The sequence below is a fragment of the Lolium perenne genome, chromosome 5 (genome assembly GCF_019359855.2).
Source record: "Lolium perenne isolate Kyuss_39 chromosome 5, Kyuss_2.0, whole genome shotgun sequence".
Taxonomy (NCBI): Eukaryota; Viridiplantae; Streptophyta; class Magnoliopsida; order Poales; family Poaceae; genus Lolium; species Lolium perenne.
The window spans coordinates 9,431,872-9,444,861 of record NC_067248.2 but is presented as its reverse complement, the minus strand read 5'-3'; the positions used below and the strand labels follow the sequence as shown (position 1 = coordinate 9,444,861).

Here is a 12,990-nt window from a genome sequence, read left to right as displayed (position 1 = left end):
GGCCACAACGTCCTCCGGCCTCCTCCAACACCTCCGGCCTCCTCCACCACGTCCGGCCTCCGCCACCACGTCCAGCCTCCTCCAACACCTCCGGCCTCCTCCACCAACTCCGGCCACCTCCATCAACTCCGGGCTCCCCCACCTACTCCGGGCTCCTCCACCTCCGGCCTACTCCTCCTCCTCCTCCTACACCGACGCGATGACCTCGGGAGCTTCCGCCATCATCCTGCACCTCCTGTACCTCCTACACCGGCGCAGAGACGACAACCACTGATTAGCTAGATCTAGATCTAGATCTAGATCTAGATTTGATTTTTTTTGTTTTCTTGTATAACCTACCGCCGGCGAACAAGACAGGTGCGCCGGGGATAACGCGAGTTACCACCGGCGCACCAACTGGTGCGCCGACAATAAGCGATTATCACCGGCCTGTTCCCACCGGCGGGCTCTAAGTGCGCCGGCAATAGGCTTTTTTGGTGCGCCGGCAATAGGCCTTTTCCTTGTAGTGACGGGTGGCTTAGCGCGGTGGATGGAGGAGAGTGGCGTTGCAGTTATTAGATGTTTTTTTACGCTGCGCACAAACACATCTCGTATTTTGCTGAAACAACTTTGTAAACATGGCATGTCAAAATATACATGAGATATTTTTTAAATGTTTTTTCAATATTTTTAAATATGTTTAAAATGCTTTTAAAATACATGGTGCATACGCACCCGGTGCAGAAACTCACCGTGCCCGGCTGCTAATGTTGTAATTAACTAAGTTGGGTCAAAACCAGTACCCGTTATAAAATTTGTTATACTAAATTAAACATGCATCACAAATAAATATCAAGAGATGCCGAGCAGGTGATTGTTAAATCCATCGCGACTTTGAATGATTCCAAAGAGGTGAGGTGAGGCGAGCAGGCCGGACAAATCGATTTCGTAGAAAATTGTACAAGCTGATCCTGGACTGACTGTTCAATGAATCCAAATAAGCATCTCAAAAAATCCAAATACTAGTACTAGTGTTTTTGGACGATGAGATTCCACGACGCGGCCAATCAGGAACCACCACTGGATTATCGACGCCGGCCGGCTGTCGCTAACGCCATTGCCGTCCTCCCCTCATCTCCTCCTCCTCCTCCTCCTCCAGTGGCTGCCTACAAACCAATGCGCTGAGCATCTCCCACGCCAGCCAATCCCCACCAGCAATAGTACCAGTATCCAATCCCGCCGGCGGCCACCATGGGAGAAGCGGCGGCGGCGGCGGCGGAGGACATCCAGAAGGGGACGGCGGTGGTGGTGCCGGCGCCGCGGCCGAGCAAGGGGGTGGCTTCCTGGGCGGTGGACCTGCTGGAGCGCCTCGTCGTCCGCCTCGGCCACGACAAGACCAAGCCGCTCCACTGGCTCTCCGGCAACTTCGCCCCCGTCCAGGACGAGACCCCGCCCGCCGCAGGACTCCCCGTCCGCGGACACCTCCCGGTATGCACCCCTCCCTTCTTCCCCTATCTATCATCCTTCTTCTCCGCCCGGCCGCCGTCAAAATATTTTCTTTGATATGAAAACAAATCTCAATTTCCCTGTAGCTGTACTGTACAATGATTCTTTTGGATCTTCGAATCGATTCAGGTCCAAATCCTCTGGTGAGGACCTGGGACTATGCTGGTGCATCGCTAGTCAACTATGAAATAGTTGTATTCATAGATTTATTTGATAACCTCCAGACCCTCCTAGTCAACACACCGAGACACCTGAATTAAATGCTTGGCGCCTTGTTTATACTATGACTCCCAGCAAACGTTTGACACCAAAAAGTTCCAGTTTGTCATGAACAGGCTGAGTACCTTTACTTCTTTCTTGTATGTCAACAACATGGGTTCCGTTTACAGGACAAAAGACACTAATTACTATTATTCTGATGTTCTTGTCTCCTCCTATATCTATGGGCCTGTTTGGTTTGTGTCCCAATCTCACCCTACCCATAAATATTGGTCATGCCAAATATCCTCCTACCTGTTTTGGTTTGTTGCCAATTATGTGCCTGCCTATTGAACACTTATTGATCCTTCAGTAATTCTAGCCAGAATTTTGCCAGCACATGGGCGCCAGAATCCTGAGCCAAAAAGTTGGCTAGCCAATGTGGGTAGGGCGGCTGCAGGAACAATCCAAACACAACCTATGTGTCTGCATCCTGACATTGGGGTTGATTTCCCCCTTTGAATATCTAGAATCAAGTTTCAGTCACAGTCACTAGACAGTGATCTGTGAAAAATGTCTATGAGGCCACCATTATGAGGATTAACACGGTCCTCACCACACTCGCAAACAGGAAGGTCACTCTAGCCTCTAGGCCTCCGGACTTCGCTCATGTTGCAGCTTGCTGGGACTCCGAATCGTAATTCCAAATGGATATGCCGTTGTGAGAACTGAAACACACCCTTGCTAACCATGTGTCCATGAGTATATGCACAGTTCCTTGTTGTGGCCAACATATCTTCTTGTCTTACCTTACTCGTTACCCTTTATCTGCACTAGTTTGTTCGACCTATGTCTGGTAGTTTGATCAAACCATCCTCTAGAAGAAAATTATATTTGTTTCCAGCAAACGAGAAAAAAGAAACCATTTTTGGTAACAGACTCTGTAAGAACAACTTCTATGCTAATTTGGTGAGAAATAATGAAATACACTTTCTTGGATAAACTGCCTGTTCTTATGAAGTCAGCAGCTCACTAGATTATCTTTTCTTTTCTTCATGCTATTCCTTTTTGTTGTCTACAGGAGTGCTTGAATGGAGAGTTTGTCAGGGTGGGGCCTAACCCAAAGTTTGTCCCCGTAGCTGGGTATCATTGGTATTGACTCTTTACTTGTCTAATTATTCTTCCTTCACCAAAGAGATATTATATGGGTCATGCACCTGTTCCCAGCAAAAGCGTAAACCTCACTTGGTAGTCGTAAGGGCATAAACATGCACTGTTATTTTCATTCAATACTGCGAATACAATTATATGTACCTGCTTCGATGCACAAACACACACACAACTGTGCACACTGTTTAATTGTGCTAGTAGTAAACTTGTAGTATTTTTTTGTAACACCAGTGCTCATCCTCACACACCTTCTAATTTATTTTCTATTGTGTTTTCTTTTTTGCAGGTTTGATGGAGACGGGTATGTGATATAATCTCTTCTGTTTGAAATACTGCAGACCTTATATGTAGCGTTGCACATTATTTTCTCCCTTTTTTCAGTAATTTTTTACATACCAATACCACTTATGTTAATGTTTCATGGCCACATTTGCCATGCTACAGATGAAGGTGTTTGCATAAACTTCAGCATTCTATAAATTTTAGCGTTTCGACATATAGTTTGAAATACTACTGGTCATGATGTTTTTTGATAGCTCAAATATACCGTTCAAACTTTTGCTCACGGTTACACAAATTTGTACATCGTTCCTTACAGAATGATCCATGCAATGCGTATTAAAGATGGGAAAGCTACATATGTATCAAGATACGTGAAGACTTCTCGCCTCAAGCAAGAAGAGTATTTTGGTGGAGCAAAGTTTATGAAGGTAATCTTAGTTTTTATTTGTTAAAAGATTTGAATCTTCTTATCAGTTACTCAGTAAGTATTACGTGACACTCAGTTGCCTCCATCTCCAACTGTGTTCTGTTTTTCTCATCCTTGCTTGCAACTTTTATATTCTGTTAATCAAGGTTCCAGTATATACCATTTTTACTTGCTGAAGATAAGCTTACTTGTTTGATTAGAAAACCTGAATCTTCTTAACAATTACTGAATTATTACGTAACACTTGACTTTCTCCACCACCACTTGTCTTCTGTTTTACTTTTTCAAGATTGGTGTTCTGTTTTTTTTTTCCTTTTAATGCTTCCAATTGTTTACTCTGTTAATTAACATTCCAATATATACCATACATCGTCTAACTAAATTCACCATTTTGGCTCTCTGAAGCTCTCTGATCAGCTTAGTTTCTTAATGGCATAACTGACCTGATGCCCACCATAATTTTCTTTAGTATACGCTTGGTGTTTGCAAATATGTACAGGGTATATTTTTTCTTACTGTGTTCATCTTTGCCAGTTTTAAACTTGTGATACTTGAATTCCTGTTGAGGCCTCTCTTGCGTCATCTGAGTTTCTTGGTTGCTACATTGACTGTATGTCTGTATGTCAGGATTTTGGACCCAGTTTTTATCGTAGCTGATGGTATCAATACATGATAATCTCATGAATCATATTTAAGTCATACCATACAGTAACTCAAGGCTAACACGCCTACTAAGTATTAATTTAAATCTGTAACTCTCCACACCTGGTGGGCTTAGTGATGACCATATATGAAAATTGGTTGTACACACATGTGATGTTTTCCCTCAATATTTACAGATAGGAGATCTAAAGGGATTTTTTGGATTGTTTATGGTCCAAATGCAAGAACTTAGGAAAAAGCTTAAAGTATTGGATGCTACTTATGGAATTGGAACAGGTACCTCTTTACTTCATGCAATCACTGAATGATGTCTATCTACATTTTAAAATACCCATATTTTTTTCGCAATTTGTTGATCTTTTTCCTTCTTTTCCAGCTAATACTGCATTTGTATATCATCATGGCAAACTCATGGCCCTGTCAGAAGCAGATAAACCCTGTAAGTTGTCAGTCTGCACTCTTCTTTTCTATATTCATGTGCATATGCTATTGGAAATAGTTGGCCTTAAATGTGGTCGTGTTGGCAGCTACATGTACTGATTGTGAATCATTATGTTCTGCTGTAATTTGTTATCATCCTCAAATCTCACATCCATAGCAATGACCATGCAATTACAGAACGTGATTTTCTATTTTTATTTTCAGACGTTGTTAAGGTCCTTGAAGATGGAGACCTGCAAACTCTTGGGTTGCTAGATTACGACAAAAGGTTGAAACATTCTTTCACTGCTCACCCAAAGGTTGATCCATTTACTGGTACGTTACAGGGATATCGACAATCGGACTATTTCTTATTCCTTTTTGAACAATTTGGATAAATGATGTGGTTATTCTTATTTCAGACGAAATGTTCACCTTTGGGTACTCACATGAACCTCCTTATTGTACATACCGGGTCATCACCAAAGATGGAGTCATGCTTGATCCTGTACCAATAACAATACCGGAATCTGTAATGATGCATGACTTTGCCATCACAGAGAATTATTCCATATTCATGGACCTGCCTTTGATGTTTCGACCAAAGGTAGTGCACACTAGTAGTTGGCAAATTCCTTATGTGCATTTTTTCCCAGTACAATTTCTTTACATTCTGCTAAAGGATGCCTTAGTCAACATTTGTTTCATAGCAGCATGGGATAGACATGTGTGTTTGCGTCCGTAATTGATAAGTAGTTAACACTCCTTTAGGTATTTTGGTCTCATTGTTCTTTATTCTTGTATAAAGGAAATGGTGAAGAATGGTGAATTTATCTACAAGTTTGATCCTACAAAGAAAGCTCGATTCGGTATACTCCAACGCTATGAAAAGGATGAAAAAAGCATCAGATGGTTTGAACTCCCGAATTGCTTCATATTCCACAATGGTATACCACCTGTAACATTCAGCTTAAATTCTGAATGTACAATCTTTTTTTTACCATCTGTCATGAATTTTGCATAGCCAGGGAACACATGGAACATGTAATGAAAAGAGGAAGTTATTTTTTCGTTGAAATTATATATCAGCATTTCATTCCTTATAATCTTAGTGAACTAATCACAAGAAGCATCTCTTTTTTGTCACAGCTAATGCTTGGGAAGAGGGTGATGAGGTTGTTCTCATTACCTGCCGCGTTGAGAACCCAGATTTGGACAAGGTAAACGGTGAACAGAACGAGAAGCTTGAGAACTTTGGGAATGAGCTGTACGTATATACCTGCAATCTCAACCTTTATTTAAATTCCATGCAATCCAATGCTTAGCCTAATGTTACATCTTTTAGATATGAGATGAGATTCAACATGAAAACCGGCGCTGCTTCACAGAAGCAACTCTCTGTTTCTGCTGTAGACTTTCCTCGAATTAATGAAAGTTATACCGGCAGGTACTTCTGCTGGACCTTGCAAATTCAACGCAAGTTTGCTTTCTTCTGGAAGTGTGCTATCTTTAATCATTACAAACTCATAAATAAACATTTTCTGATCTGTTACTTTGTTGATTGGACGCAGGAAGCAGCGGTATGTGTACTGCACGATCCTCGACAGCATAGCGAAGGTGACCGCTGTCATAAAGTTTGACCTGCACGCCGAGCCAGACAGCAGCAAGAAGCAGCTTGAGGTGGGGGGCAACGTGAGAGGCATATACGACCTGGGTCCTGGGAGGTTCGGTTCGGAGGCGGTGTTTGTTCCCAAGGAGCCGGGTGTGTCTGGTGAAGAAGATGATGGGTACCTGGTACTCTTTGTGCATGATGAGAACACAGGGTACGTCACTCATGAATGCTGCTGCTGCTGCATGGTTTTAGTTAGTTGCTTGAGAAATGTGATTAATTCTGTGTCGTGTGGAACCAAATACAGGAAATCTGAAGTAAATGTGATTGATGCCAAGACAATGTCTGCTGATCCGGTGGCGGTTGTCGAGCTGCCGACCCGGGTTCCTTACGGGTTCCACGCCTTCTTCGTCAACGAGGTACTCCTAAAATGTTCTTTTAATCTTCTTTTCTGGTTATCTTTAGAGAGAGTGCTACCCTAGCATTTTGCCAAGATTTAAACGTATATATCTATGCAGTTGGTATTTGCATGAGTTGGTTTAAGCTGAAATACATTTTGCCTTGTGCTTTTGTACAGGAACAACTGGGACTACAGGATGTGTAGTTCTATACTTCTATCTACACGGCTGAAGAACTATAAAAATAAAGTACATATAGACTGATACATAGGAGGTAATTAGCAATACCCTCGATTGTTTGTACAATGAATTTATGGATACTACATACTATATAGAACGAGCTACAGGCTTGAAGTGAAATCATACATGATTGTGATGATATTAAGAGATTATTAAGGCTTTCTAGCTACTTGGTCTGCAATGACCTGGCCGGCGCGATTCCCCCAAGGGCGAGTGCTCCTGACGCTGCCATACCTATTCCTTCCAAAGCCACCAGCAGCGCTGCTGGGACTAGCACCGGGCTGCAGAGCAGGAGCAGTGGCGCTGCCACGGCGAGCCCTGTGATGGAGATGGCCAGCGCCGTGAAGGATAGGACGAGGAACCCGCCTGCGAGCGCTAGGAGCGAGGCCACTGCGAGCGACGACGGGCCTCCGACGTGCCGCTCCTGGCCGTGGTCACCGTGGTCTGCCATGGCATAACTAGCTAGCTCTGTGCTCTCTCTGGATCCAAGATGAAACTTACTAGTACTAGATGTTTAGCTAGCTAGCTCTGTGCTTTAAGACTGGTATCATCATCAATGGATGGGCCGACGAAGAGCTCCTTGTACGTAGCCCACCTTAATAGATTCTCTAACTGGACTATATAGATAAACAAAGTGAAAAGTTGTACTATACCTGAAGTACATTTGCATCTTAATTGGGTTAATTTGATAATGATCCTACTAGTGCCTATCACTTTGGCCAAAGCACAACAATCGGAAATTAAGATGCATGCATCATGCTGTGACGAGGGCATGTACAATAAATTGAATTCTGCCGTGCAGAAACCTTGGGCTAGCTAGCTAGCAGTAGCAGACAAAGATGAACTTAGGCACCACATCGTAGCACCATTGATTGTATGTACTCCTATTGATGGAATCATCTCTAATATTATATGGGGATTCTTGCCATGACAAATGCCATGCATGAGTTGGATACAGTAGAGAGATTATGTCTGACAGAGCTGAATGATCATGACGAAAATGCAGCGATAACAGATTATATACTCATGTCAACGCGCGTGCTGGCACACAGATCAGGTTACAACTAATAGTACATTGCATACTAGATAGTAGAAAATTTGCAATCTCGGTTGCTGATTTAATGGAGGCATCGTGCTGATTGAATGGATCAGGTGGCGATGATGGTGTATGGCTCGACGATGAAGAGCGGCCTCTGCCGGAGCTGCCGGCACCGCCGCACGCTCTGCACCAGCTCCTCCCTGTCCCCCACCCGGGACGTGAAGAGCAGCATCGTCGCGCTCTGCTCACCGTGCTGCCCGCCGTTGTCAGCTTCTTCATCGTACTCGTCGGCCTCCATGCCCGTGGACGCGGCGGCCACCGCGGCAGCCAGCGTGGTCGTGGATGACGGCACACGACGCAGGCCCGGCGCCGGCGGAGCAGCTTCATCGTCAGAATGAGGGGCTCTGGACTTGCCGTCGTCGGTGGCCGGGGCCCCGCCGACGAACTTGTTGATGACGAGCCTTGAGCAGCGCTGCGCCTTGCCGGACGCGGCCACCACCTCCACCACCGTGCCCCTGTCCACCACCTCAACCTCGTCCTCCTCATCGTCTTCCTCCTCTTCCATCACCTCTTCTTGCTCTGGTTCTTGCACTTGCAGCTGCGCGACACCAAGAACACTCGGCTTCTGGTCATCACGAGCAGAGGAGGAGGCGCAGTCGACGAAGCAGAGCCTGAGCCGCCCACCTTGGCGCCGCGCGTGCAGGTACCCCTGGGGCTTCACGGCCACGGCCTCCACCACGAGGCGCCCGTCACGGCGGTGCGGGAGCATCCGCAGGCACGGCCCGGCGTCGTCGCCCCGGCGCCGCGACATGGACGGCAGCGGCGGCGGGAACGCCCGCTGCGGGCGCGCCCGGTGGTACTGCACCTCAGTCAGCTCCCCGGCCGCGGTCTCTTCCTGAACCTCTTCCTCCTCTTCTCGCAATGCCGGCGGTGGGAAAGAGTCGGCTAAGGCGGGGGAGCTATCATCGGTTGTTTGGTAGAGGCACGCCATGACGGCGGCCTGGTCGAGGAAGTCCCCGTGGGTGCCGGTCTCGGAGCCGAGGCTCTCGGTGCAGAGGTCCAGGCTCTCGTTGCTCATGGACCGCCTTGGCGGCATCGGGTAACTGGCCTTGGCCGGCGTTGGCAGGGGCTTGGTGGCGCCGCCGTCGATATTGGTCTGGATGGCACTCCACATGTCCAGCTGCGGCGGCGGCGCCGGCATGGGCATGGGCATGTGCAGCGCCGGCATCACATGGCATACCGACACCGTCATCTCGATGTAGCTAGTGGGTGAAGATCGGAGCCGAAGAAGATGATGAAACTAGCTAGGATTGGAGAGGCTTATGAAGCTGAATGAATTCTCTGGTCTGGAAATTGATGTGTGAGTGAGGAAGTGAGGGTTGGGAGGGTATTTATAGGCGGGAAGGGGAGCCTTTTTGGCCGTCCAAACAGAACAGGAATCCATGCTTTGCTCTAATTAAGTGTGGTGTGGTGTGTTTCGTCACAAAACAAGAAAGTAAACAGGATGTCAATGGGGGACAGCTTTGTTAAGCACATTTCAACTCAAGAATCTTACTGTCTTCTGCTTTGCTATATTGTATCCTGAGACTAATCGCTACAAATGGTCTTAGTAGCGTCCTCCCTCTGTTCCAAAATATAGTGCCTATAATTTCTTTTAAAGTTAATCCTTGTAAACTTCGATCAATTTTGTACTAAAAAATACTACCTCCATCTCAAATATTAAGGATCTTTTTAAGTCAAACCAAGTACCCTAATATTTGACCAAACTTTTAGAAAATCAATATATTTCATTTTCTATCTAATGATGTTGAATTTGTATTTTGCATATTCATGATTTTTGGAAAAAACTTAGTCAAACTTAACATAGAGTGACTTTCTAAAAATAATACAAGTCTTAAGCTTTGGGATGGAGGTAGTATTGACATCTACAGTATCAAATCAATACTATATGATTCATCATTACATATATTTTAATATGGCATACATTTGGTATTGTAGATATCGATAATTTTCTCAATAAACTTGATCACAGTTAGTGGAGTTTGACTTTCACGCAAACCAATGCGCACTATATTATGAGAAGGATGGAGTATCAAACAACTAACTAGTTTTCTCTAGTTAACTATCAAAAATATTGCACTTGATAAGGTATTTCTTCACTAGTTGCCCTTTGGACCGGGTATTGTGAAAAGTTGTGTTTTGGACCAAGTATCAATCTCCCTGCGTCACTCTCCACGCGTCACTCTCCACGTGGCGCAAGCCCGTCTTCTCCGTCCACCGCCGGTCACCTTTGCGGGGGTGACGGTTGGCCCCAATTAATGCCCAAGGTGGTGGAGGTGCTTGCTCCCGTAAGGCGTTGATGGTGGGATCTATTGTGTGGGGCGGAGGTCGACTGACCGACACAACGAGGCCACGTGAGCTTGCTGCAATTGTGGTGGTGGGGGCTCGTGTGACGGCTGCAGTGGTGTGCTTGCGCACACCTTGCGGTTGGCGGCTGGCTGCCTCAGCCAAGAGGGTGGCGCAAAATCCGGCTAGGTCTAGGGAGCCTCCTGAGTGCTGGATTCGGGTCCGCGGTATGACGGTGTAGCTCCGGCGGCACCATTGGCATGGGAGGTGGTGGCTCGGAGGGATGTGCTGGTGGTTCTGATCTATTCCGATCTGGACGCGTCTGGGCAATGCAGCAGTGAGGGGGTGGTGACAGTGCAGTCTCGACTAAGATGGCTGTCGACGGGTAGTTCCTGTTGGTCCGCTTAAGTTGGGTTGCAGCTCGTAGTTGACTGACTCGATTTGTAGAGCGTGGAGGCTTTCGACGAGAAATCTCCGTTCAAGCCTTGGTAAAAATCTGCGAGGGAGAAACACGCAGGTACCCCGCTGACTTTCTTCGAAGCGTCATCGAGGACTATTCTCCTTCGTCCCTTGGTCTTAACTCTTTGATCTAGAAAGAAACCTGAGATCCTCGAGATCGTATGATAGATTATTGTTTAGGAGTTAGCTACGATTTGGGGTCTAGTAGATGGATGCTTGTCTAGGTGGTTGATGAGGCGGCTCACTCGGGGTGTATAGGGCGCGATGATGTGTCAAGGAGAGTTTGGACCATGGCTCGGACTTCGGGGGTCAGGTTTCTGGCATGTCCGACCGGTTCTCTTGTTCTTCGTTCTGATGGTGTTTATCTCGAACTACGGTTTAGTGTGTCCATATGCGGCAAGAATGAAGGTAAACCGGTGGTATTTTCAAAGAAATCGGTCGGTGCAAACCCAACATATTTCATTATTTCTATTGTGAAACTCATCGTCAGAGTTGTCTACCATTGATGTGTGTGGCCGACTGTTGGTATGTCACCAGGTGGGCCGGTGATGGTGGCCAATGTAGCCATGTGCCATAACGACATTGGTGCATTTCTATCAGTTTTTGCCCGATTTATGGCTAGTTAACCATGAGTTCTGTTCTTCTAAATCAATGTAATGGCAAGTCTTTTGTTTTGTACTTACAAAATTATGTGCACATTAGCAAACTGGTAGTACTAGCTAGTAATAATTTATGTTCTTTGTTAATATATGTCGTACACAGCTATGCATGCACTTTGCTCCTTTCTGTAAACGCTGGGTCTAGTTGTTTTACACCCTTTTTTTATTGGCCTTCTGCTTTATTATTATATTTACTTAGTGTGTGCGTGTGTGTGTGTGGTGGCCGGCTACTGAGACCTCGAGCTAGGTTAGTGGAAACGAGTCCACCAGCATACATCACCGGTACCAAGCGTGGAACATGGAAGAATGATCATCATCTAATTATTATTTTATCTCCTTGTGCCGCACTATTTTAATCATCAAAGTAAAAAATCAAATAATTAATTAATCATCCAGCTGCATGCTTGCATCACTGATGTCACCCCACCACGCAGAAATATCATCCTTTAATTCCTTGGCGTAAGGCAGCCTACTTTGTTTTGTTCCCTCTTACTGGCTTATGTAGTTAGTTACGTATTGCATCATGCCCACTATCTATGGCAAAGCTACTTCTCCTTGTTTCAAAACTTACTCAGGTCATGGCATCCTTGTGTAAACAGCTGGTAATAATGCTCTTTTTCCTGTGTATGGTTGGTCACTAGCTAGCTTAATGACAATTTAGCCCACAGAATTAAGAATTAACAAATGCAGATGCAAAACAAAATGTATATGCATATACAAGTGGGGCGGAGGATGAGATGAGCAAGATTCTAACCTCTTTGTTCTCTTTCTGGCTCCTTTTCATCGATACAGAATAGAATATATGTGCATGGTTACCAAATTATTTTAATCGCCCTATTTTCTCCTCATCCTCTTAATCCTTCAAGTGGTACTGTGCTCCATGCTTATAGATGCCATTTAATTTTCTTGGATAGGGCGCGTAGTCGTGTCTCTTCTTCTATCTCTTGTCATATTTTCTTTCTCTGGGATCAAATTATTCTTGTGCTGCTTCAGCTTCAAGCCAAATTCCCATGCCTTCAAAGCAAAAGTTTTTTTTTTGCATTTTCTGACATAAAAAATGCTAGGCATGTCTCTAATACGATTAAAAATGGTTCATACCTATAATTATCAAGGATTCATGGATTTGTTATCATTTCCTTTCCAAAGTCCAAAACTATAGCAGTACTTGGTGTATTCGCTAAAACACAATTTGTCGATCGAGTAGTTTTTTTTTCGATAATGCTTTGTTGAGTAACTACATGGCTAGGTTAAAAGATATGATAGAAGATGCAAGTGCAGAGAGTTGCCATTTTCATATTATTCTATGAGGTGGTAGCAAATATAGCTAGTTCCACTTGTGAACCTAGTGTCTTAGGTTAAACATCTGACTACAAACAGTTACCATGCATCACTCTTTGTTTTTAATTCGAGGGCCACAAGTACAATATGTAATAGCAAGCTGATCTGCACATCAGTAAGTAGAAGTTTCTATCTATTCAGCCAAGAATCGTGCTTTGCTATTTGCAAAATTTACACCTAAATTTACAACATGGTGTACGTCTGAACTTTGATTTTAATCTTCTTGTCATTTACAGACGATAATTTGGATACATGTG

General features: G+C 44.8%; 2 protein-coding genes across 2 annotated transcripts; one reads left to right on the top strand and one right to left on the bottom strand.

Moving 5' to 3' along the window:
* The first annotated feature begins 1,014 nt into the window (after nt 1-1,014).
* On the top strand, nt 1,015-7,057 carry LOC127299014 (carotenoid 9,10(9',10')-cleavage dioxygenase). The gene is made up of 14 exons (XM_051328875.2): nt 1,015-1,467; nt 2,765-2,835; nt 3,140-3,154; nt 3,452-3,563; nt 4,402-4,501; nt 4,602-4,664; nt 4,871-4,981; nt 5,068-5,252; nt 5,454-5,592; nt 5,795-5,912; nt 5,991-6,092; nt 6,217-6,468; nt 6,562-6,673; nt 6,832-7,057. The coding sequence occupies exons 1-14, from the start codon at nt 1,231-1,233 to the stop codon at nt 6,856-6,858; spliced, it is 1,644 nt and encodes a 547-aa protein (XP_051184835.1). The 5' UTR covers nt 1,015-1,230; the 3' UTR covers nt 6,859-7,057.
* An 827-nt stretch (nt 7,058-7,884) lies between these two features.
* On the bottom strand, nt 7,885-9,306 carry LOC127299015 (uncharacterized). The gene has a single exon (XM_051328876.2). The coding sequence runs from the start codon at nt 9,181-9,183 to the stop codon at nt 8,041-8,043; it is 1,143 nt and encodes a 380-aa protein (XP_051184836.1). The 5' UTR covers nt 9,184-9,306; the 3' UTR covers nt 7,885-8,040.
* Nucleotides 9,307-12,990: the final 3,684 nt, after the last annotated feature.

What these genes read in the sequence shown, in the direction of transcription:
- LOC127299014 (XM_051328875.2), top strand. Translation starts at nt 1,231, where the DNA reads ATGGGAGAAGCGGCGGCGGCGGCGGCGGAGGACATCCAGAAGGGGACG. An exon ending in CTTTGATGTTTCGACCAAAG is followed by an intron (nt 5,253 to 5,453) that starts GTAGTGCACACT and finishes TCTTGTATAAAG; the next exon opens with GAAATGGTGAAGAATGGTGA. An exon ending in GTGCATGATGAGAACACAGG is followed by an intron (nt 6,469 to 6,561) that starts GTACGTCACTCA and finishes AACCAAATACAG; the next exon opens with GAAATCTGAAGTAAATGTGA.
- LOC127299015 (XM_051328876.2), bottom strand. Translation starts at nt 9,183, where the DNA reads ATGACGGTGTCGGTATGCCATGTGATGCCGGCGCTGCACATGCCCATG.